Source organism: Chlorocebus sabaeus, chromosome 16 (genome assembly GCF_047675955.1).
Source record: "Chlorocebus sabaeus isolate Y175 chromosome 16, mChlSab1.0.hap1, whole genome shotgun sequence".
Classification (NCBI taxonomy): Eukaryota; Metazoa; Chordata; class Mammalia; order Primates; family Cercopithecidae; genus Chlorocebus; species Chlorocebus sabaeus.
The window spans coordinates 73059045-73082199 of record NC_132919.1 but is presented as its reverse complement, the minus strand read 5'-3'; the positions used below and the strand labels follow the sequence as shown (position 1 = coordinate 73082199).

Sequence of the window (23155 nt, the reverse complement as noted above, 5' to 3'; positions counted from 1 at the left end):
GGGAGTAAGGGTGGGGGCAGGTGGTGCAGGGACGAAAGAAGCTAAATTGACAGCATCTCCTCCTGCCCCGGAGGAGGAGGAGGAAAGTCCAAAAAGAGTATTTCATGCCCACCAGCCCTTCCTCCTTCACCCTGAGCTCACGCCATCGTCCTGTGCCCGGCTCCAGGCAGGCGGGTGGGGCCCACACTGACCCAGAGCACATTACTAAAACCAAGGGGCCTTTGAAAACCAGGGAGTCTGCTTTCCAGACTTCTCCTAACAGCTCCCCTCTTCACGGCGATTCTCTCCTCACCTCTCGTGTCTGCCTTCTTCCCGTTCTCCATTCTTTGGGGGGCAAAATAAGATGGAGACCCCCGAAGCACAGGGTGGAAGGCACTCCCCCACCCCTCCTTCCTCCTCCCACAACACAGCTGGAGGGGGAGGGGAGGTCAGCAGGGTTCACAGAGGCCAGATGTTAAGGAAAAAGAGAGAAGTGCCCACCCCACGCCCACCCACCCCACCCCCACCCTCACCCCCAGGGAAAGAAAAATGAAAGGAGACAGTTTTTAAAACAAAACTTTTATGGTCCAAAACAGTTTTTCTCAAGAATCTGCTCTAGGCAAACAGTAACAACTTTTTACAAAGCATTTTCACAGAAAAGGAGACAAGTCCTTCCCCAGCGTGGGAACTGTTCCTCTCTCACCTCGTTTTCGGGGGGAAGAGGGGGCGCTATTCACTAGTGCGGGGCAGAAGGGGCACTGGGTCCCTCAGTTGTTCGGCAGATCCAAAAGCCCCACCTTCCCTTCACACCTCAACTTGCCATCTGCCTAAGACGTAACCTCCCCTGACCTCACCTGGGTGGAGGAGAAAACGCTTCCAACCCTCTCCGACTCAAGATCCTCCTAGCTGGAGGGCATGGCAGAGGGCGTGATCCAGGCCTATCTAACCCCTCCCCTGGAAAACAGAACCTCTGACCCCAAACCTAATCCCCTGGCCCTGCCCGCTTCGGATCCATCAGATCTCTGACAACTCCCGCAATGCCTGAGGCTGGGACGTGTTGCGGGGGAAGCTTAAGGTACCTCAGCGCAGATCCCATCCAGACTCAAACTTTGTCCTTTCAAACCCCAGGGGACTCTTGCAGTTAGGCCAAGAGTCCTTTCATTTACCACCTCTGCAAAGTGCAGCTTGTTTTGTTTCCACTCTTTAAGGGGGCTGAGTTTGGGTGTCCAAGAATGGACTCGGGCCTGCCTTCCACCTCCACCCCCTCTCATCCATAAATCGGTGGAGGCCCTCGAAAGGCGACTTGTTTGGTCTGATTTTATTGATTTCTTCCACCTTCTATTACTTTCCCTGGGACAGTGTCTTGCCCCTTCCCCAGGCAAAGTAAGCACTTTTCTGGAGAGGTCCCTCAGCCCTACCCGTCCTAAGGAAAGTAAGTCGGGGGAGAGGGCTGATTAATCAAGGTTGGGGGGAATCTTTCTCACCGGCCAGACCTTACACTCGGAAAGCAAACAGAAAAAGATGGGAACTCCAAAACTGGACAAAAGGGAAAGGTCGGCGGCTGAGACTGAAGATCTCACCAATTAGGGGTCACCTGCACTTGAGGGGGCCTAGAAAGGGGACAGGAAGGGGGTGATCTACCTCTTACCCAAGCTCCCTCACCCATTGAAGGCTCCAACGGTGCTTGGAGCGTTAGGGAAGGCCTGAGGGGAGCAAAGGGTTAAAGGCCTGGACAGTGGGGGTGGGGGATGCCCCCAGGGAGCTGCCAATCATCTCCCCACCCCCACCGCAGCCCCCGCACCCCAGGCTCGCCCACAAACACAGTAACAACCGGTTTGTCCATCACCGAGGTCTCTCTCCTCTCCTTTTTTTTGGGGGGTGGGGGCTGTCTTTGAGCGGTGGCCTCCTTTGCTCCCACTGGGGTGTAGGCCCTGCCTCCAACGGTCCGAGATGGAAGGGGGCAGGGATTGGAATCAGCCTTTTTGGCTTAAGCCTTCTCCCGACTCCAGCCCTGGGTTTCTTTGCAAAGGATGAGGGGGAGGGACTGTCACCCCGAACACTTAGGTGCTTGAATGAAGATCACTGTCATTTAGGTCCCTCTGCCCACAGCTCCTAAAATGTAAAGGAAGGGGACAAATGTGAGAAACGGGGCTCCCTCCTCAAGCCCGCGGTTTGGCCATGGTCCCAACTTTTCCCCTTTGGCAGAAGTCCCACGGTTAGCTTTCATCCATGTTGATCCCCCAGAATTTGAGGCCAGGGGGCTCAGGGACAGCAGGACCCCCCATCTGCCACCTCCACAGCGGGTGGGCGGGCGGGGGCTTAGAGTCTCCCTGGAGGCGAAGCGAGGATGCCGGCTTTAGGTCTCCGTCTTCCCCCACTACCAGGGCCGGGGGGCAGGGGAAGCAGTTGAGGAGGCTGAAGGTGCTAGTGGTGGGGAGCGTCGGTGCAGGGCGGCGGGGCTGCGCGGTGCGCGCAGGGGGCGCCGGCCGCCGGCGTTTCTTGGCGGCTCCCCGAGCCGACCCTTTCGCAGGCGGCCGCTCTGGCCCCCGGCGCAAACTCGGGGTATCCAAGGCGAAGCCCTTCGCGTAACACCAAAGTTTCGACCGGCGGATCAGACGATCGAAATGTTCCTGGCGGAGATCTCCAGGTGCGGCCGGAGCCGGGCTGGCCGTCGAGGGGCTGGCCGCTGGAGCCTCGGGGGCGGCCGGCTGGGGGTTTCCATCGACTTCGGCAGGCTGACCGGGCAGGAATGGCCCCGGCGCCGCCCCGGGACCCGCGGGATCGGTGGAGAGGCCCGCAGATGGCGACGGAGGTTGGGAACTGGGCTCTTCAGGCGGGCTGGCGGCTGGGCCACGCTGAGGCTCGAGACCCGGGGCCGGGAGAGGCGGGGCCGAGGCGAAGCCGGTCGTAGATTCCCGAGGGCGCGGGGGCGCAGGGCAGCGGCCCGGAGGTGCACAGGAGCGAACGCCGAAGTGCGGGAAACCGCCTCCGCCCTCTTCCTCTTCTCCGCGGCGGGGGCACGCTGCGACGTCCGCATCCTCGCTGGACGCGGTGTTAGGAACGCTGGGCCGCCCGGTCGGTGCCCAGAGGTGCTTCAGGCCATCCGGGGCCCAGCCGCCAGGGCGCAGGGGGGCGTGAGGGCCCCGCAGCACGGGAGACCGCGCCGCCAGCTCCCCAGGCCCCGGGCCCAGAGAGGACGCCCGGGGCTTGGCAAGGGCGCAGAAGGCGAGGGCACGCAGGCACAGCGGAGAGAATTCCTGGGTCCCCCGACACGGCTTCCGGGGCGTGGGAGAGCAGGGCGACCCTCGCGGGGACGCCGGCACTGCCAGGCGGGGTGCGGGGCACAGGGTCTCCATGGAGCAGCCTGAGGGGTGCCCACTGAGGGGGTCCAGGTCCCAGCGGCGGGATGCCCTGGCTGCCCGAAGAGCCCACGGGCGAGGGGAACATCGCCCCCCGTCGACGGGGAGGTCTCTGCTCACGGGCGCCCCCGGCCCGCTACCCAGGGCCGCAGAGCTCGGGCTCCCTCTTCGCTCTCCTCACGCGGCCCTCCCGGCAGCCGGACTCCTGGGTCCCTGTGAGTCCCGGCGGGGTCGGCCGCCCTTCTGCCGCCGCGTCCCCTTCGCAGCCCCGGCGGGAGACCCTCTCGAGTCGCCCGAAGCGCAGAGGCAGGGGAAACAAAGCGGCCTGCGGCCGCGGGAGGCGGGAAGAACCCCGGGCCCGGCACCCGGTGCCCGGGCCCAGGCGGCGGGGAGGGCGCCTTCAGCCCGCTCGGTTTCTTTCTTCCCCGCTGGCTCCCGGAGACCGCGTTATAGAGAACTGCCCCCTCGCTGCCCCAATACCAGCGCCGGGGCCGCGAGCCCGCCGCTGATTGGGCCGCACCACCCGTGACGTTAGCCCGGACCCCACCCCTCCGGCGGCGCCGCCCCCGTCCCCATTCCGCACACAGACACACACACGTGGACCCGGCGCGGCGGCGGCTGGGAGGGAGCGCGGGAGGGAGCGTGCGCGGGTGGGATCGCGAGGGGCCAGATGCGCCGCCGCACGTGGCCCAGTGGCGTCCTGGGATTTCGTCGTCGGAAAGCAACTTGTTTTTTCCCGAGCAGTCTGGGTTTTGCATCTGTAAAATGGGACGGTTCATATCTGCCCTCTTGGGACTAAAAGAGCTATGTGAATCAACGTAGATGAATATCAGAAATAATGTTTAGGGGAAAGATGAAATGAGGCAATGGTTGTTTACAAGCTTTGCACAGCAGGGATTCTAGCGGGCCGTGAATGGCCCTTAAAACAGTACGTGGCACACAGCAGGCTCAAAAAATGCTGTAATGTATAAGTAGTTAAGAACTCAGTAGTTATATGCAAGATGAACAAAGAAAAAAATAAATTTGGAAGGGTGAGAGTGTTATTACACCCATGGAAGCCGATAAATAGGCTGTCTCAGTACCTATTTCCATTTCTCTGATGCAGTATCTAAATACTCCGCCTCAACTAAATTCAGAGTGCTGGCTCTGCAACCCCTGACCCCCAATCCCAGGATGCTCCGCTCTGAGGCTTGATCTGCCAAACAGGTTGAAGAGGCCAGAGGAGGGCACGCACAGAGCCTCACTCTCATATCCCCCAAAGAAAATAAAGAAAAAGTGAATTTCCAGTACAAATTCTGCAGCACACACGCCCACCCTGTTCTATCCCCTTAACCTTCTTTAGTTTCTGCGTAGCTTACTGTTACATAAAAGTCTGTAAATGGATTTATTCTTTTTTTTTTTTTTTTTTTTTTGAGACGGAGTCTCGCTCTGTCGCCCAGGCTGGAGTGCAGTGGCCGGATCTCAGCTCACTGCAAGCTCCGCCTCCCGGGTTCACGCCATTCTCCGGCCTCAGCCTCCCGAGTAGCTGGGACTACAGGCGCCCGCCACCTCGCCCAGCTAGTTTTTTGTATTTCTTAATAGAGACGGGGTTTCACCGTGTTAGCCAGGATAGTCTCAATCTCCTGACCTCGTGATCCGCCCGTCTCGGCCTCCCAAAGTGCTGGGATTACAGGCTTGAGCCACCGCGCCCGGCCTGGATTTATTCTTTAGTGTCTGTCTCTCCCATTAGTCTGGAAATGAGTTGATGAGAACTTCATCTTGATTGGTGGTGCATCCCCACTGCCTAGAACAATGGCCAAGATATAATGGGTGCTCAATCAATATGTGTGAATGAATGAATGAGCAAGTGAGTGAATAAATGATTCCCTGGGATATTTCTCTGTTGATAAAAATCAGGTTATTGGAATACTGCCATTTCCTATCTGTGGAAATACAGAAATTGGTATGATGGCTGGGGGTAAAGGTGTGGAAGAATGCTGGGGGCGGCTCCACATAGAAATATCTTATTCTGGGGCCAGGACAAGAGAGGGTTTCAGAAAGGGGACAAATGATGCAGCTTGCCTCTGGGCCCTTCTAGAGGTGACAACAGAGGTGTAATTTCCCTATGTGTCATCAAATAACATCTGGAAGGACAGGGGTAAGGAGGGTCTGCCTCCCCCACCTGCAGACTCCAGAGGTAAAGTCCCTAGATGGGGCGAAGGTTTGAGGGAGGAGGAGGTGTGGTGTTCCATTGCCCAAAACACTCACCCTCTAACATCTCCTGCAGAAGAGCTCTCCAGGGCAGTTGTCATGAGGGGGGATCCTGGGGTCCTGCCAAGTCATGAAGCTGAGCTGTGTCTAGACTCCAAGGCTCATAATTGCTCGAAAAGCCCACCTCTACACACACGCACACACGCACACATACACAAGGAAAGTTCTGGAAGGATGGTCTTCATGGCTGTCTCTTCTGCAGGACAGTGCTGAGGACTCATCCCAAACAGCAGTTCCTGCTTGCACTCCTGTGCCTAGCACAGTGTCGACACAAGGAGAGAATGCCTGAGAAAATGATCAGTATGAATAAATGAGTGAATATTACATAACAGTGCAGATCAATGACCTCTTCTTTCTCTGCCTCCAAAAGCTGCCAGCTCCCCCTTCCGAACCATGTGAGTTTGGGGACTTTATTGAGGGGTCATTACGATTGTGAGTCCTTCTCTCTGCCTCCACTTTCCCTACTTCCCCTTGCCCTCATCAGGCACCCCAGAATATGGGCCCAGGGATGGAATCACTCTACAAACAGTAGAATACTGTGAGTGCCTCTCCAGCTGAAAGGACCAGCTGAAAGGAGATCATCAAACCACCCTTGATGGCCTGGATGGGGCAGGGTGGCGCTGTGCAACCCTGGGCAGGTCATCTAGACACTCAATGTCCTTATCAGTGAAAAGGAGACAACAGTGGCTTCCTCACATTGTTGGGAGGGTTGAAACATGATGTGAGCAGTCACCAGAACTCACCTCGGCAGGCCCAGCTGCTGCAATTACCATTGCCTCCAGTAGAGGACTCTCGACCCCATCCTCGGCCTGCGACGAGAGAGGCAACACCCTTCTCAGGAATCTCTCCTATAGGAGAAAAATAGGGACAAGGCTGGATGCCGGGTCCCATCTAAGAACACCTCCAGAGTGAGGGCTAGAAAGGGCACCTCTGGATCCAGAAGCCAGCACTTCCCTTTCCTTGGCCCATCTAGGTCTCACCTGGGGCAGTAAGGACTGTGTTCAAGGATTTGGGAGCAGGAGACCTGCCGGGTTGCCCTTTTTGGGGAACTGCACCCCAGGCGTCCAACCCCATAGAAACTTCTGTAGTACTTACTGCATGCTCACTTAATCCCCATAACGGCCTATGAAATAGACTTTTTTTTTATTTTTTAATTTTTTTTTAGTAGAGACGGGGTTTCACCACGTGTGCCAGGCTGGTCTCAAACTCCTGACCTTGTGATCCACCCGCCTCGGCCTCCCAAAGTGCAGGGATTACAGGCATGAGCCACCACGCCCGGCCAACTTTTTTTTTTTTTTTTTTTTTTTAACAGCATCTTGCTTTGTCACCCAGACTGGAGTGCAGTGGCGCGATCTCCGCTCACTGTAACCTCTGCCTCCCGGGTTCAAGCAATTCTCCTGTCTCAGCCTCCCGAGAAACTGGGACAACAGGCGCGCGCAACCACGCCCAGCTAATTTTTGTATTTTTAGTGGAGATGGGGTTTCACCACGTTGGCCAGGATGGTCTTGATCTATTGACCTCATGATCCGCCCACCTCGGCCTCCCAAAGTGGTGGGATTACAGGTGTGAGCCACCACGCCCAGCCGACAGTATTTTTAAAAATGAACATACCACACATAACCCATTTTGAGTGTCCAATTCAATGATTTTTAGTAAATTTACAGTTATGCAACCATCATCATAATCCAGTTTTGGGGTTTTCTTTGAGACAGAGTTTCACTTTGTCTTCCAGACTGGAGTGCAGTGGCACAATCTCGGCTCACTGCAGCCTTCACCTCCCGGATTCCAGCAATTGTCCTGCCTCAACCTCCCAAGTAGCTGGGGCTACAGGCACCCACCACCACGCCCAGCTAATTTTTTTTTTTTTTTTTTTTTTTTTGAGACGGAGTCTCACTCTGTTGCCCAGGCTGGAGTGCTTGATCTCAGCTCGCTGCAACCTCCGCCTCTCAGATTCAAGTGATTCTCGTGCCTCAGCCTCCCAAGTAACTGGGATTACAGGCGGATGCTATCACGCCCGGCTAATTTTTGTATTTTCAGTAGAGACAGGATTTCACCCTGTTGGCCAGGCTGGTCTCGAACTCCTGACCTCAGGTGATCTGCCCACCTCAGCCTCCCAAAGTGCTGGAATTATAGGCATGAGCCACCGTGCCCAGCCCCATAATCCAGTTTTAGAACATTGCTTATAAGACTCCTCCTCCTGGCTGGGCCCGGTGACTCACGCCTGTAATCCTAGCACTTTGGGAGGCCGAGGAGATCAGATCACGAGGTCAGATGATCGAGACCATCCTGGCTAACATGGCGAAATCCTGTCTCTACTAAAAATACAGAAAATTAGCCGGGCGTGGTGGTGGGCGCCTGTAGTCCCAGCTACTCAGGAGGCTGAGGCAGGAGAATGGCATGAACCTGGGAAGCAGAGTTTGCAGTGAGTGGAGATGGCACCACTGCACTCCAACCTGGGCGATAGAGCGAGACTCCGTCTCAAAAAAAAAAAAAAAAAGACTCCTCCTCCCTACTTGTAGCTCTCCCTTCCCATCCCCAGCCCTGGGTGACTAATCTACTCTCTGTCTCCAGTCTCCATAGAGTTCCCTTGTTTGGATATTTTATATAAATGGAATCTTGCAATGTGGTCTTTTGCATCTGGCGTCACAAAAGCATAATGTTTTTGAGCTTTACCTGTGTTGTAGCATGTATGGGTAGTCTGTTCCTTTTTTTTTTTTTTTTTTTTCTTTTGAGACAGAGTTTCGCTCTTGTTGCCCAGGCTGGAGTGCAATGGCGCAATCTCAGCTTACTGCAACCTCTGCCGCCTGGGCTCAAGTGATTCTCCTGCCTCAACCGCCCTAGTACCTGGGATTACAGGCACCTGCCACCACGCCCGGCAAATTTTGTAGTTTTAGTAGAGATGAGGTTTCTCCATGTTGGTCAGGCTGGTCTCGAACTTCCAACCTCAGATGATTCGCCCACCTCGGCCTCCCAAAGTGCTGGGATTACAGGGATGAGCCACTGCACCCAGTCTGTTCCTTTTTATTGCTGAGTAGTAGTCCGTTGTAGGGATATGCCACATTTTGTTTATCCAATCACATTTGGGTGGTTTTCACTTTTTGGCTGTCATCTATAATGCTGTTATGAACATTTGCTATACAATTATTTTGTGAATATACATTTTTATTTCTCCTAAGTAGACATTTAAGGGTGGAATTGCTGGGTCATATTCTACATTTATGGTTAATTTTTTTTTTTTGGAGATAGGGTCTCACTGTCTCACTCAGGCTGGAGTGCAGTGGCACAATCATGGCTCACTGCAGCCTTGACCTCCTGGGCTCAAGAGATCCTCCTGCCTCAGCCTCCAGTGTGGCTGAGACCACAGGCCTGAGCCACCATGCCCAGCTAATTTCTTCTTAAATTTTTTTTGTGAGACAAGATCTGGCTATATTCCCCAGGCTGGTCTCAAACTCCTCAGCTCAAGGGATCCTCCTGCCTTAGCCTCACAAAGTGCTGGGATTACAGGCATAAGCCACCATGCCCAGCTGTGTTTAACTCTTAAAAGCTGCCAAGGTTGGGCATGGTAGCTCACACCTGTAGTCCTAGCACTTTGGAAGGCCAAGGCAGGCTGATGGCTTGAGGCCAGGAGTTTGAGACCAGCCTGGGCAACATGGCGAAATCCTATCTCTACAAAATACAAAAATTAGCCGGGAGTGGTGGCATGTGCCTGTAGTCTCAGCTACTCAGGAGGCTGAGGTTGGGGGATTGCTTGAGCCAGCAGGTCAAGGCTGCAGTGAGCCACATTCACGCCACTCTGTGCCTGGGTGACAGAGTGAGACCCTGTCTCAAAAAACAAACAAACAAACAAACAAAAACCCTAAAAACTGCAGAGCTGTTTTCCAAACGGGCTATACCATTTTACATTCCTATTAATATCCATGATATAGGCTGGGCACAGTGGCTCACACCTGTAATCCCAGCACTGTAGGAGGCTGAGTTGGGCGGATCACCTGAGGTCAGGAGTTCGAGACCAGGGTGGCCATCATGGCGAAACCCCATCTCTACTAAAAAAAATTTAAAAATAGGCCGGACGCAGTGGCTCACACCTGTAATCTCAGCACTTTGGAAGGCCAAGGTGGGCAGATCACAAGATCAAGAGATCAAGACCATCTGGCCAACATGCTGAAACCCCGTCTCTACTAAAAATACAAAAATTAGCTGGGCATGGTGGCAGGAGTCTGTAATCCCAGCTACTCGGGAGGCTGAGGCAGGAGAATCACTTGAACCCAGTAGGGGGAGGTTGCAGTAAGCCAAGATTGTGCCACTGCACTCCAGTCTGGCGACAGAGTGAGACTCCGTCTGTAAATAAATAAATTAATTAAATTAAATAAATAAATAAAAAATTAGCTGGGCGTGGTGGTGCACGCCTGTAATCCCAGCTGCCCAGATTCTCTGGAGGCTGAGACACAAGAATCGCTTGAACCCGGGAGGCAGAGGTTGCGGTGAGCCAAGATTGTGAGACTGTACTCCATCCTGAGTAACAGAACAAGACTCTGTCTCAAAAAATAAATTAATTAAAAATCCATGATATAAATTGGGACATTGAGGGAGAGAAGTGACTTGCCCAAGTTACACTGCTAGCAAGTGGCAGAGCCAGAACCCAAACCCAAGTAGTTGGGTCCTAAGTTCACTCTGGTAACCACGAGGCTACCCGGAAACAATGAATCCAGGAGGGAAGCCATTTCTCTACCCTGCTACACCTGGCCACCATCATTTTAACCTTTCTTGCTCCCAGAATTCCCTAAGTCAGCAGGTCTGCATCACCCCCTAGCATAAACCCGCATGTTCCTCTACCTCCTCTGGGAATTTGCATCCAGGGTTAATAGTTTAAGTTCTGGACTCGGATGGGTCCCTTCACATTCCAGACTCATCATTTTACTAGCTTTGTGACTTTGGGGCAATTCCTTAACCTCAGGAAGCTTTAGTTTCCTTATTTGTAGAACAAGACTAGCATCTTTCCTCATGCAATTAAAAAGGTATTATATAATGGAAAATTTCAAATCTACACAAAAGTAAATAAATATAATTAACCTCTGGGTACCCAATATCCAGCTTCAACACTTACCAACTCTAGTCAATTTTGTTTCATTCTTACCCACCCACTTCCTCACTTAAAAAAAAAAAAAATCAAGTTGGCCAGTATGATGGCTCACGCCTATAATGCCAGCATTTTGGGAGCCCAAGGCTGGCAGATCGTTAGAGCCAGGAGTTTGAGACCAGCCTGGGCAACACGGCGAAACCCCATCTCTACGAAAACAAACAACTACAACACATAAATTAGCTAGTCCCAGCTACTCAGGCAACTGAGGTGGAAGGATCCCTTGAGCCTGGGAGGTTCAGGCTGCAGTGACCTGCAATCACCACTGCACTCCAGCCTGGGTGACAGAGCGAGACCCTGTCTCAAAAAACAACACAATTTTATTTAGGTATGATTTATGTAATAAAATGCACATTTTAAGTGTACAGTTCAAATAGTTCAAAGTGTACAGTTCAAATGGTTTTGCCAAAGGAATATGCCCATGTTACCACCACAATTAAGATAGAACAATGGCCAGGCATGGTGGCTCATGCCTGTAATCAATCCCAGCACTTTGGGAGGCCGAAGCAGGTGGATCACTTGAGGTCAGGAGTTCGAGACCAGCCTGGCCAACATGGTGAAACTCCATGTCTACTAAAAATACAAAAATATTAGCTAGATGTGGTGGCTCATGCCTGTAATTCCAGCTACTTGGGAGGCTGAGGTGGGAGAATGACTTGAACCTGGTAGGCAGAGATTGTAACGAACTGAGATCGTGCCACTGCACTCCAGTCTGGGTGACAGAACAAGACTCAGTCTAAAAAAAAAAAAAAAAAAAAAAAAAGGCTGCGCAGTTGCTCATGCCTGTAATTCCAGCACTTTGGGAAGCCAAGGCAGGTGGATCACTTGAGGTCAGGAGTTCAAGACCAGCCTGGCCAACATGGTGAAACCCCGCCTCTACTAAAAATACAAAAAAAAAAAAAAAAAAAGCCAGGCGTGGTGGTGTATGCCTGTAGTCCCAGCTACTCGGGAGGCTGAGGTGGGAGAATTGCTTGAACCTGTGAGGCGGAGATTGCAGTGAGCCGAGATGACACTGCTGCACTCCAGCCTGGGCAACAGAGCAAGACTCTGTCTAAAAAAAAAAAAAAAAAAAGATATAAAATTATAAGATATAGAACAAACCCCATATTATTTTGTTTTGCTTTGTTTTGTTTTTCTGAGACAGGTCTTGCTCTGTTGCCCAGGCTGGAGTGCAGTGATGCAATCTCGGCTCACTGCAACCTCTGCCTTCTGGGTTCAAGCGATTCTCATGCCTCAGCTACCCAAATAGCTGGGACTACAGACGTGTGCCATCACACACAGCTAATTTTTGTATTTTTTGTAGATATAGGGTTTCACTATGTTGCCCAGGCTGGTCTCAAACTCCTGGGTTCAAACAATCTTCCCTCCTAGGCCTCCCAAACTGTTGGGATTATAGGCGTGAACCACTGTGCCCAACCTAGAACAAACCCCATGTTATTTTTAGGCAAATCCAAGACATCACATAATTTCATTCCTAAATATTTCAATACATATTTCTATAAGGACCCTTTAAAAGTAAACATAGGCCGGGAGCGGTGGCTCAAGCCTGTAATCCCAGCACTTTGGGAGGCCGAGATGGGCGGATCACAAGGTCAGGAGATCGAGACCATCCTGGCTAACACGGTGAAACCCCGTCTCTACTAAAAATACAAAAAATTAGCCGGGCGAGGTGGCGGGCGCCTGTAGTCCCAGCTACTCGGGAGGCTGAGGCAAGAGAATGGCGTAAACCCGGGAGGCGGAGCTTGCAGTGAGCTGACATTCGGCCACTGCACTCCAGCCCGGGTGACAGAGCAAGACTCCGTCTCAAAAAAAAAAAAAAAAAAAAAAAAAAGTAAACATAAACCCAACATTATTATCAAACCTAAAAAGAATTAACAATTGGCCAGGCATGGTGGCTTGTGCCTGTAATCCCAGCACTTTGGAAGGCCGAGATGGGTGGATAACCCAAGGTCAGGAGTTCGAGACCAGCCTGACCAATATGGTGAACGCCTGTCTCTACTAAAAATTAAAAAAAAAAATTAGCCAGGCGTGGTGGCACGTGCCTGTAGTCCTGGAAACTCAGGAGAATGAGATGGGAGAATTGCTTGAACCTGGAAGGCAGAGGGTGCAATGAGCTGAGATCACACCACTGCACTCCAGCCTGGGTGACAGAGTGGAATTCCATGTCAAAAAAAAAAAAAAAGAATTAACAATCACACTTTAACTTCATCAAATAGCCAGTGTTCAAATTTCTAATTATCTTATAATATTTTTTCTTTACAATTTTTAGTTTATTTGAATTAGGAGCCAAGGAAGGATTTCAAATGGTTAATATGTCTCTCTTTTGATCTATAAATTCCCCCTTTATCTCTCTCTCTCTTTTTTTTTCCCCCTCTTTGCAATTTAGTCATTGGAGATACTACGATTGTCTTCCAGACTTCCCATAGTCTGGAATTTACTGACTGCATTCCCCACAGTGAGGTTTAACCAAACAACATTTAGTGAACAATATTTATTAAGGACCTATTATGTATAGGATTGTCAAATTTAGCACAGGGTTGGGCGTGCTGGCTCACACCTGTAATCTCAGCACTTTGGGAGGCGAAGGCAGGTGATCACTTGAGTCCAGCAGTTTGAGACCAGCCTGGCCGACATGATGAAACCCCGTCTCTACTAAAAAAACAAAAATTAGCTAGGTGTGGTGGCAGGTGCCTGAAATCTCAGCTTACAAGAGAGCAGGCTCTTGTAAGGGAGGCTGAGGCAAGAGAATCACTTGAACCCACAAGGCGGAAGTTGCGGTGAACTGCAATCACACCACTGCACTCCAGGCAGGGAAATAGAGAAAAATTCGGTCTCAAAAAAAAAAAAAAAAAAAAAATTAGGACAAAATACACAGAACATATTTATTATACTAAAAAAGTAGGCCGGGCGTGGTGGCTCACGCCTGTAATCCCAGCACTTGGGGAGGCTGAGGTGGGCGAATCACGAAGTCAGGAGATCGAGACCATCCTGGCTAACACAGTGAAACCCCGTCTCTACTAAAAATACAAAAAAATTAGCCAGGCCTGATGGTGGGTGCCTGTAGTCCCAGCTACTCAGGAGGCTGAGGCAGGCGAATGGCGTGAACCTGGGAGGCGGAGCTTGCAGTGAGCCGAGATCACGCCATTGCACTCCAGCATGGGTGACAAAGCAAGACTGTCTTGGGGGAAAAGAAAAAAAAAATTTTTTTTTTTTTTTTTTTTTTTGAGACGGAGTCTCGCTCTGTCGCCCAGGCTGGAGTGCAGTGGCCCGATCTCAGCTCACTGCAAGCTCCGCCTCCCGGGTTCATGCCATTCTCCTGCCTCAGCCTCCCGAGTAGCTGGGACTACAGGCGCCCGCCACCACGCCCGGCTAGTTTTTTGTATTTTTTAGTAGAGACGGGGTTTCACCATGTTAGCCAGGATGGTCTCGATCTCCTGACCTCGTGATCCGCCCGTCTCGGCCTCCCAAAGTGCTAGGATTACAGGCTTGAGCCACCGCGCCCGGCCAAAAAAAAAATTTTTTTTTAAATGAGAAACTCACATATTAATACTTGGTGCATAGAAGTTCATGATCAATGTAAGTGCCTTTGGCAGTAGCTTAGACTGCCTTTTCCCTTTCCCCTCCATTCTTCCCTTGTCCCATCCCTCTCCACATTCACCCAGAAATTATTCCAGACTTGCCTCCTCCTGCAGTACTTCCTCCATGTGACCATAGTTAATGCATTCATTTATTTACCCCACAGTTACTGAGCACCCACCATGTGGCAAGCCCCAGGCCAGGTCCTGTGGACTCAGAGATGCTGGAGACACAGTCTGGTGGGGGAGATAGACATTACAAGCTGATCTAAGAAGTAGCAATAGAGGGATGATCGTGGTCCTGGAATCTTAGAGGAGGATGACCCTAGAGGAAGAGGAAGGATGTCTTTTCAGAGAATGTAATCTTCCTCCTAGGTCTACAGGCTGAACAGGAGTATACAAAGGAGGCAGGGCTGGGCATGGTGGCTCACACCTATAATCCCAGCACTTTGGGGGGCCGAGGCAGATGGATCACCTGAGGTTACCTCAGATCACCTGAGACCAGCCTGGCCAACATGGTGAAACATCATCTTTACTAAAACTACAAAAATTAGCCATGTGTAGGCTGGGCACAGTGGTTCACGCCTGTAATCCCAGCACTTTGGGAGGCTGAGGCGGGCGAATCACGAGGTCAGGAGATCAAGACCATCCTGGCTAACACGGTGAAACCCTGTCTCTACTAAAAACACAAAAAATTAGCGGGGTGTGGTGGCGGGCGCCTGTAGTCCCAGCTACTCAGGAGGCTGAGGCAAGAGAATGGCGTGAACCCGGGAGGCGGAGCTTGCAGTGAGTCGAGATTGAGTCACTGCACTCCAGCCTGGGCGACAGAGCAAGACTCCGTTTCAAAAAAAAAAAATTAGCCATGTGTGGTGGTGCATGCCTGTAGTCCCAGCTACTCAGGAGGCTGAGGCAGGAGAATCACTTTGAACCTGGGAGGTGGGGGTTGTGGTGAGCCGAGATTGCACCACTGCACTCCAGCCTGGGTGACAGAATGAGAGACTCCATCTCAACAAAAAGAAAAAGAAAAAAAAAAAAAAAAAAAGAGGCAGCAGAGAAGAGAGAAGAATTCCACCTGCAGAGGAATATGAGCAAGGAACCAAGGCAAGCAAGTGCCTGCCCCATGTGCTGCCAACTTCCAGCCATCAGCGTACTGCCCCCCTGTTAAGTAGTGGGGTGCCCTGGCCTTGGCCTTTCTCATCCACCTTCCTAGAGTCATCTCCGCTCCCTTGCACAGCCAATCACTCTCCCCACCAGGAGGTCTCTCCCATTAAAAAGCTAAATCTTCCTTGACCCCAGAGGCTACAGCCCTATCCCTTTCTTCCCTTCACAGCCAAGCTCCCCCAAGAGCTGTCTACGCATGGAGTCTTCCTTTTCTCACTTCCCACTTGCTCCCCAACCCGCTTCCATCTGCTTCCACCCTCGCCCGCCACCGGAATAGCTCCTGCTGAGGTCTCGGTGGCCTCCATCTCACCGAAACTGGCAGGCACTTGTCAGCCTCCCTGACCTCTCAGGGCAGGCCGCTTGGCTGGCCACTTCCTCCTCCGAGACAATCCCAGTCCCCTTCCTTCTGGGCACCGAGCTCCCTTGCTGTCCTCCTGCCTCGGGGGCTGCTCCCTCTTGTTCTTCAGTGCAGGCTCACTCTCCCCTTTTCAGCCAAAAATGTCGGGGCTCCTCAAGAGTTTGTCCAGAACGAAGGCCGGGCGCGGTGGCTCAAGCCTGTAATCCCAGCACTTTGGGAGGCCGAGACGGGCGGATCACGAGGTCAGGAGATCGAGACCATCCTGGCTAACACAGTGAAACCCCGTCTCTACTAAAAAATACAAAAACCTAGCCGGGCGAGGTGGCGGGCGCCTGTAGTCCCAGTTACTCGGGAGGCTGAGGCAGGAGAATGGCGTGAACCCAGGAGGCGGAGCTTGCAGTGAGCTGAGATCCGGCCACTGCACTCCAGCCTGGGCGACAGAGCCAGACTCTGTCTCAAAAAAAAAAACAAAAAAAAAAGAGTTTGTCCAGAACTCTCTTCTCTCTCCAGACACTCTTCCCTGCTCACTTTGCAGTCAGCATCAGAGCCCTGGGGTTCAGCCTGGCCCTCCCCTCTCAGGTCTGGCCCAGACACCACACTGCGCACTCAGTCCACCTGGGACATTTCAAAAGCCCCTCAAACTCAGCCATCCCAAACCATCAGCACCCACTCCACCCCCTCTTGCCAGGAAACCTATCCTGAGGTGTGGCTCCCCCATCCATTCACTTCCACAGCCAGAAGCCCAGGCCTCATCCCGACACCTCTGGCCCTCCAAGTTAATGCCTCCGCAAGCCTCATCATTGCACCCCACAGTCATCTTTCCAAAGCCACAAATCTGACTGTTACGCCCCTACTCAAAACCTTTTATCTTTTTCTTTTTTCTTTCTTTCTTTTTTTTTTTTTTTTTTTTTTTTGAGACAGCGTCTCACTTTCACTCAGGCTGGAGTGCAGTGGCATGATCACAGCTCACTGTAGCCTCAACTTCCTGGGCTCAAGTGATCCTCCCACCTCAGCCTCCCAAGTAGCTAGGACTACAGGTATGTGCCACCACACCCAGCTAATTTTTAAAAGCTTTTGTGGGGCCGGGCCTGGTGGCTCACGCCTGTAATCCCAACACTCTGGGAGGCCGAGGCAGGCAGATTAACTGAAGTCGGGAGTTCGAGACCAGCCTGACCAACATGGAGAAACCCTGTCTCCACTAAAAATATAAAATTAGCCAGGCATGGTGGCAGGTCCCTATAATCCCAGCTACTCGAGAGGCTGAGGCAGGAGAATCGCTTAAACCTGGGAGCAGAGGTTGCTGTGAGCCAAGATCATGCTATTGCATTCCAGCCTGGGCAACAAGGGCAAAAGTCTTGTCTCAAAAAAAAAAAAAAAAAAAAAAGTTTTTGTAGAGTCAGGGTCTCGCCATGTTGCCCAGTCTGGTCTTGGGCCAGGTGGTGAGCAACTGTGGTCCCAGCTACTTGAGAGGCCAAGGTGGGAGGATTGCTTGACCCCAGGAGTCTGCGATCCATCCCTACAAAAAAACAAAAATCTGTTAATGGTTTCCTACTGCTTTCCGGAGAAAGACTAAACTTTTTTTTTTTTTTTTTTTTTGAGATGGTGTCTCACTCTGTTGCCCAGGCTGGAGTGCAGTGGCACGATCTCGGCTCACTGCAACCTCCGTTTCCCGGATTCAAATGATTCTCCTGCCTCAGCCTCCTGAGTAACTGGGATTACAGTTGTGAGCCACCACGCCCAGTTAATTTTTGCATTTTTAGTAGAGAAGAGGTTTCACCATGTTGGACAGCTGGTCTCAAACTCCTGACCTCAAGTGATCTGCCCACCTTGGCCTCCCAAGGTGCTGGGATTACAGGCGTGAGCCATCATGCCCAGCCTAAAAGACTAAACTCTTAATCAGGCTCATAGGTAGTGTTACTTAACTCTAGCAACCCCCCACACAGGTCTTCTTGGGGTAGGGGACAGTTCCCTTGCCTCTTCCTTCAGCCACTCATGTCTTCTTTAGGCCTAAAGCAATAAGCTCCTTCCTCTCTCTCCCTAAGCACTTGCTGTTCCTTCAGACTGTAAACTTTCCCCCCACATTGATTCTCCTGGCCAACGCCTGCTCCTACTCAGAGCTCCACTGAGTCATCCCTTCCTCTGAGAAAACCTCTCTTTGCCCTTCCAGATGATGCCCAGGTCAGTTTCCACAGTATCCCCACTTCAAGAGCTGTGAATATTTCCTTCAGAGATTTCCATTTGGCCAGGTGCGGTGGCTCACGCCTGTAATCCCAGCACTTTGGGAGGCCAAGGCGGGCAGATCACCTGAAGTCAGGAGTTCGAGACCAGCTTGGCCAACACAGTGAAACCCGGTCTCTACTAAAAATACAAAAATTAGCTGGGTGTGGTGGCACATGCCTGTAGTCTCAGCTACTCAGGAGGCGGAGGCAGGAGAATCACTATCACTTGAATCCAAGAGACGGAGGTTGCAGTGAGCTGAGATGGCGCTACTGTACTCCAACTTGGGCAACAGAGCAAGACTCTGTCTCAAAAAAACCAAAGAAGGTAAGATTTCCATCTGCTAATGACTATTCATCTATTAGTGTATCTGATTATCCACCTCTCCTCCCTCTCCTCTGCCACTCTGTTTCATGGGGACAGGGACCACATTGAATTTTGCAGTAGCTTAGTGATTGGCACAGAGTTGACAATCAACTACTTTTTTTTTTTTGAGACAGAGACTCGCTCTGTCGCCCAGGCTGAAGTGCAGTGGCGCACAGTAAGCTCCGCCTTCCAGGTTCACGCCATTCTCCTGCCTCAGCCTCCTGAGTAACTGGGACTACAGGCTCCGCCACCACACCTGGGATTTTTTGTTTTTTGTTTTTTTTCCTGTATTTTTAGTAGAGACAGGGTTTCACCGTGTTAGCCAGGATGGTCTCGATCTCCTGATCTCGTGATCCACCCGCCTCAGCCTCCCAAAGTGCTGGGATTACAGGTGCGAGCCACCACGCCCGGCCACCAAATACTTTTTTTTTTTTTTTTTTTTTTTTGAGACGGAGTCTTGCTCTGTCGCCCAGGCTAGAGTGCAGTGGCCGGATCTCAGCTCACTGCAAGCTCCGCCTCCCGGGTTTATGCCATTCTCCTGCCTCAGCCTCCCGAGTAGCTGGGACCACAGGCGCCCGCCACCTCGCCCGGCTAGTTTTTTGTATTTTTTAGTAGAGACGGGGTTTCACCCGGTTAGCCAGGATGGCCTCGATCTCCTGACCTCGTGATCCGCCCGCCTCGGCCTCCCAAAGTGCTGGGATTACAGGCTTGAGCCACCGCGCCCGGCCTACTTTTTTTTTTTTTTTTTTTTTTAAGAGACAGAGTCTCCATCTGTCTTCTAGGCTAGAGTACAGTGGCATGATCATAGCTCACTGCAATCTCAAACACTGGGCCTCAAGCAATCCTCCCGCCTCAGCCCCCCAAAGTGCTGGGATTACAGGCATGAGCCACTGCTGACAGCCAACATTTGCTAAAAGTGATTTAAAGTTTTCATGGAAGTTTACCCTTAAATACTTCAGGAAGTTTTCTTATTACAATATTATGATCATAGGCTGGGTGCAGTGGCCACACCTATAATTCGAGCACTTTGGAAGGCCGAGGTGGGCAGATCACCTGAGGCCAAGAGTTCGAGAATAGCCTGGCCAACATGGTGAAACCCTGTCTCTACTAAAAATACAAAAACTAGCCAGGCATAGTGGCATGCCTGTAATCCCAGCTACTCAGGAGGCCGAGGCGGGAGAATAGCTTGAACCTGGGAAGCGGAGGCTGCAGTGAGCCAAGATCTCTCCACTGCACTCCAGCCTGGGCAACATAGCAAGACTCACTCTAAAAAAAAAAATATATATATATATATATATATAAAATGATCATACCTCAGAAAATTACCCATTCCTTGATATCATCTAATATGTAGCCCATATTCAAATTTACCACTTGTCCTCCAAAATGCTTTTTTTGTATTTGATTTGTTCCAACCAAGGTCTTTATTTATTTATTTATTTATTTATTTATTTATTGGGACTGGGTCTTGCTTTGTCGCCCAGGTTTCTGGCACAATCAGAGCTCACAGCAACCTCAACCTCCAGGCCTCAGCCTCCTGAGTAGCTGGGATCACAGATGTGTGCCACCATACCCAACTAATTTATTTATTTATTTACTTATTTTTAATTATACTTTAAGTTCTAGGGTACATGTGCACAACGTGCAGGTTTGTTACATATGTCGTGTTGGTGTGCTGCACCCATTAACTCATCCTTTACATTAGGTATATCTTATTTATTTATTTATTTATTTTGGTAGAGATAGGGTCTTGCTATGTTGCCCAGGCTGGTCTTGAACTCCTGGGCTCAAGCAATCCTCCTGCCTGGGTCTCCAAAAGTGCTGGGATTACAGGCATGAACCACTGTGCCCAGCCCCAACCAAAATCTAAATATAGCCTGCACTGCTTTTCACTGTCTCTTAAGTCTCATTTAAATCTAGAATAACTTTTTCCCACTTTGCCATTGACTGGGTGAACTGCTAAAGTATTTTAAGTAAATTACAGACATCATGTCCCACCTTCTAGATTTCTCTGATTGCTTCCTCGTGGTGTTGTTTATCCCGTATTTTCTGTAAACTGGAAATTAGATCTCCAGGCTTGATTAGCTTCAGGTTGACTGTGCTGACAAAAACACTTTGTGGGTGAAGCTTCCTCCAACATATTGCGTTCCCTCGGGGTGTCCCTGATGCCTGAGTTTCACTGTTAGTGATATAATATTGATTAGTTGCTCCCCTTGGCGACAGCCAATCCCTCTATCAATAAATTGCATTTTTTGGCTGGGCAAGGTGGCTCACGCCTGTAATCCCAGCGCTTTGAGAGGCTGAGGTGGGTGGATCACTTGAGGTCAGGAGTTCGAGACCAGCCTGGCCAACATGGTGAAACCTCATCGCTACCAAAAATTCAAAAATCAGCTGGGCATGGTGGCATGCACCTGTAGTCCTAGCTCAGGAAGCTGAGGCAGGAGAATCTCTTAAACCTGGGAGGTGGAGGTTCGCAGTGAGCTGAGATCATGCCACCGCACTCCAGCCTGGGCGACAGAGTGAGATTCTGTCTCTTTTTTTTTTTTTTTTTTTGAGACGGAGTCTCGCTCTGTTGCCCAAGCTGGAGTACAGTGGCACGATCCTGGCTCACTGCAAGCTCCGCCTCCTGGGTTCACGCCATTCTCCTGCCCCAGCCTCCCGAGTAGCTGGGACTACAGGCGCCCGCCACCGTGCCCGGCTCATTTTTTGTATTTTTAGTAGAAACGGGGTTTCACCGTGGTCTCGATCTCCTGACCTTGTGATCTCCCTGCCTCAGCCTCCCAAAGTGCTGGGATTACAGGCGTGAGCCACCGCGTCCGGCCTGACTCTGTCTCTTAAAAAAAAAAATAAATGAATAGAAGAAAACTCCTATTTTACAGATGAGGAAAACAGAGGTTCTGCCTCATTCAGTCACTCGCCCCAGAAAGCAGCAAGAGATGGTTAAGACCTAAAGGATGGCAGTGGCCACAGGAACGGACAAGTTTTCGAAGAAGAATCAGCAGCATCTGCAAACAACTGGCTGTGTGTGGGAGGGAAACCAGAAGCCCTGGCAGAAGCAGAGACTTCCCTCACATCTCGGGTGGGACACAGGGAGACAGAGCAACTTGGGGGGAAGGTAATGAGCTCAGGCTCCAGGCTTCCCAGATGTCTCCAAACCGCTCTCTAGGGAAATGGTGTTTATAACATGACAATGTCTGTAATTTGGCTTCCGGCATGACTCGATAATTAGCTTAAGTTATCCCTCATTGGCGTTTTATTCAAAGCAAGGACACTCTTCCATTCATTCTGATGAGGCCTGCCTTCTGTGAGTGTTCCAGGGTAAGTGTGAACTGAGCGCTGTGCCTCTGTCTCTTTTGACTGAAGTGGGCTGGAGACTGAAGTCAGGGGTGGTTGAAGTGTCTGCTCACTGGGTTCAAGTCTGTCTCTGGGGCTTGAGGGTGTGGGCTCCCCCTCGGACGGCAGGTGGGGGTGCTGAGACCTGCACATTCAAGGCCTAGCAGGAGTTTGGCCCAGAGATTGGTTTCCAGGAGGTGCGTGGAAGAGGCAGTGACCAGGAAGACGGGGGGATTGATAGATCCCTTGGGAGGCAGGGCGGAGGACTGCGACCAAGATGCTTCAGGCTGAACAAGGCTGTGCTCAGGGCAAATGGGAACGCTTTGGCGTTAGGACGCATTGACCAGGTAGATTCTGTGGGACTGAGTGGCTGATTCAGAGGAGTGAAGAAGACAGAGCTGAGCAGGCCCCCATGTCTTTGTCTCTGGAGAAAGTGGAGGCTAGTAGCTGAGGCGGGACCTAGAAGAGGAAGGGCAGGTCTGGGGTGGGGAGATGCCGAGCTTAGTTTTGGACTCAGGGAGTGGCCAGAGGAGACCTGGAAAAGGAGGCCTGGGACTGGAGAGGTGAGGACCAGGTAACAGGCACACAGTCAAGGTTAAAGCCACAGACATGGATAAACTCTTCCAGGGGAAGCCAAGCGGATCCAGAAGTGGGCCCCGTGGGAGGGGCAGGGCAAAAGGACCCTCGTGAAGGTGGCTGGGAAAGGAAGAGTGAGACTCGAGGGCAAGGGAAAGGGAGTTTTCAGAAGAGGATGGTCATGGGGACCAAACGCCATGCACAGGGTAGGCAGGACAGTGTTTGAGGAGCTACTGACCTTAGTGATTCTGAAGCCTTAGGAGACTCCAGCTTCTCAGCAAAAACAGAGAAACGAGAGGACTCACTTGGAGTCAGAGCCCTGTGGGCCAAGAAGCAGAAAGTATAATACAATTGTCTCTCAGCCCGGAATAAGCACAGGAAACAGCACCCACTGGGTGCTACCAGTGTAGCCACAGAGAGTGACCCCTGATAGCCTCTGGCTACTTGCTCCTCAGAACAGATCAGGAGGGCATCAGATTGGCACAGCTTGGGCCATATGTCCACATCTTGGCTGCCCAGGGCTTGAAAATGGAGGCTCAGAATTCCTTCCTTCAGTTCTTTCTGTGAATATTTACTGAGAACCTAGAATGTGCCAGGCACAGTTCTAGGCCCTGGAATACAGCAGCGAAATCCACAAACATCCCTGTCTTCATGGCACTCACACCCGAGGGGAAAGAATGGCAACAACCCACAGACACAAATGTGGAACTAATGTAAAAGCTGAAGGACAAAGGCAAAGTATAAGGAAGATGGGGAGTATGGGGGCGCAGGGGAACAGGGTGCAGTCTTTTTGTTTGTTTTTTCTTTTGAGACGGAGTTTCGCTCTTGTTGCCCAGGCTGGAGT

At 51.4% G+C, this 23155-nt stretch overlaps 1 protein-coding gene across 1 annotated transcript in view; it reads right to left on the bottom strand.

The window, feature by feature from the left end:
• Positions 1–548: 548 nt before the first annotated feature.
• EPOP (elongin BC and polycomb repressive complex 2 associated protein) overlaps positions 549–23155 on the bottom strand; it is a 35868-nt gene continuing 13261 nt past the window's right edge. Inside the window, exons 2-3 of the mRNA XM_008012916.3 lie at positions 6332–6436; positions 549–5873 (exon numbers count right to left, since the gene is read on the bottom strand). Of these exons, the coding sequence (XP_008011107.1) occupies positions 2196–3335 (1140 nt within the window). The 5' untranslated portion in view covers positions 3336–5873; positions 6332–6436 and the 3' untranslated portion in view covers positions 549–2195. The remainder of the gene's footprint in view (positions 5874–6331; positions 6437–23155) is intronic.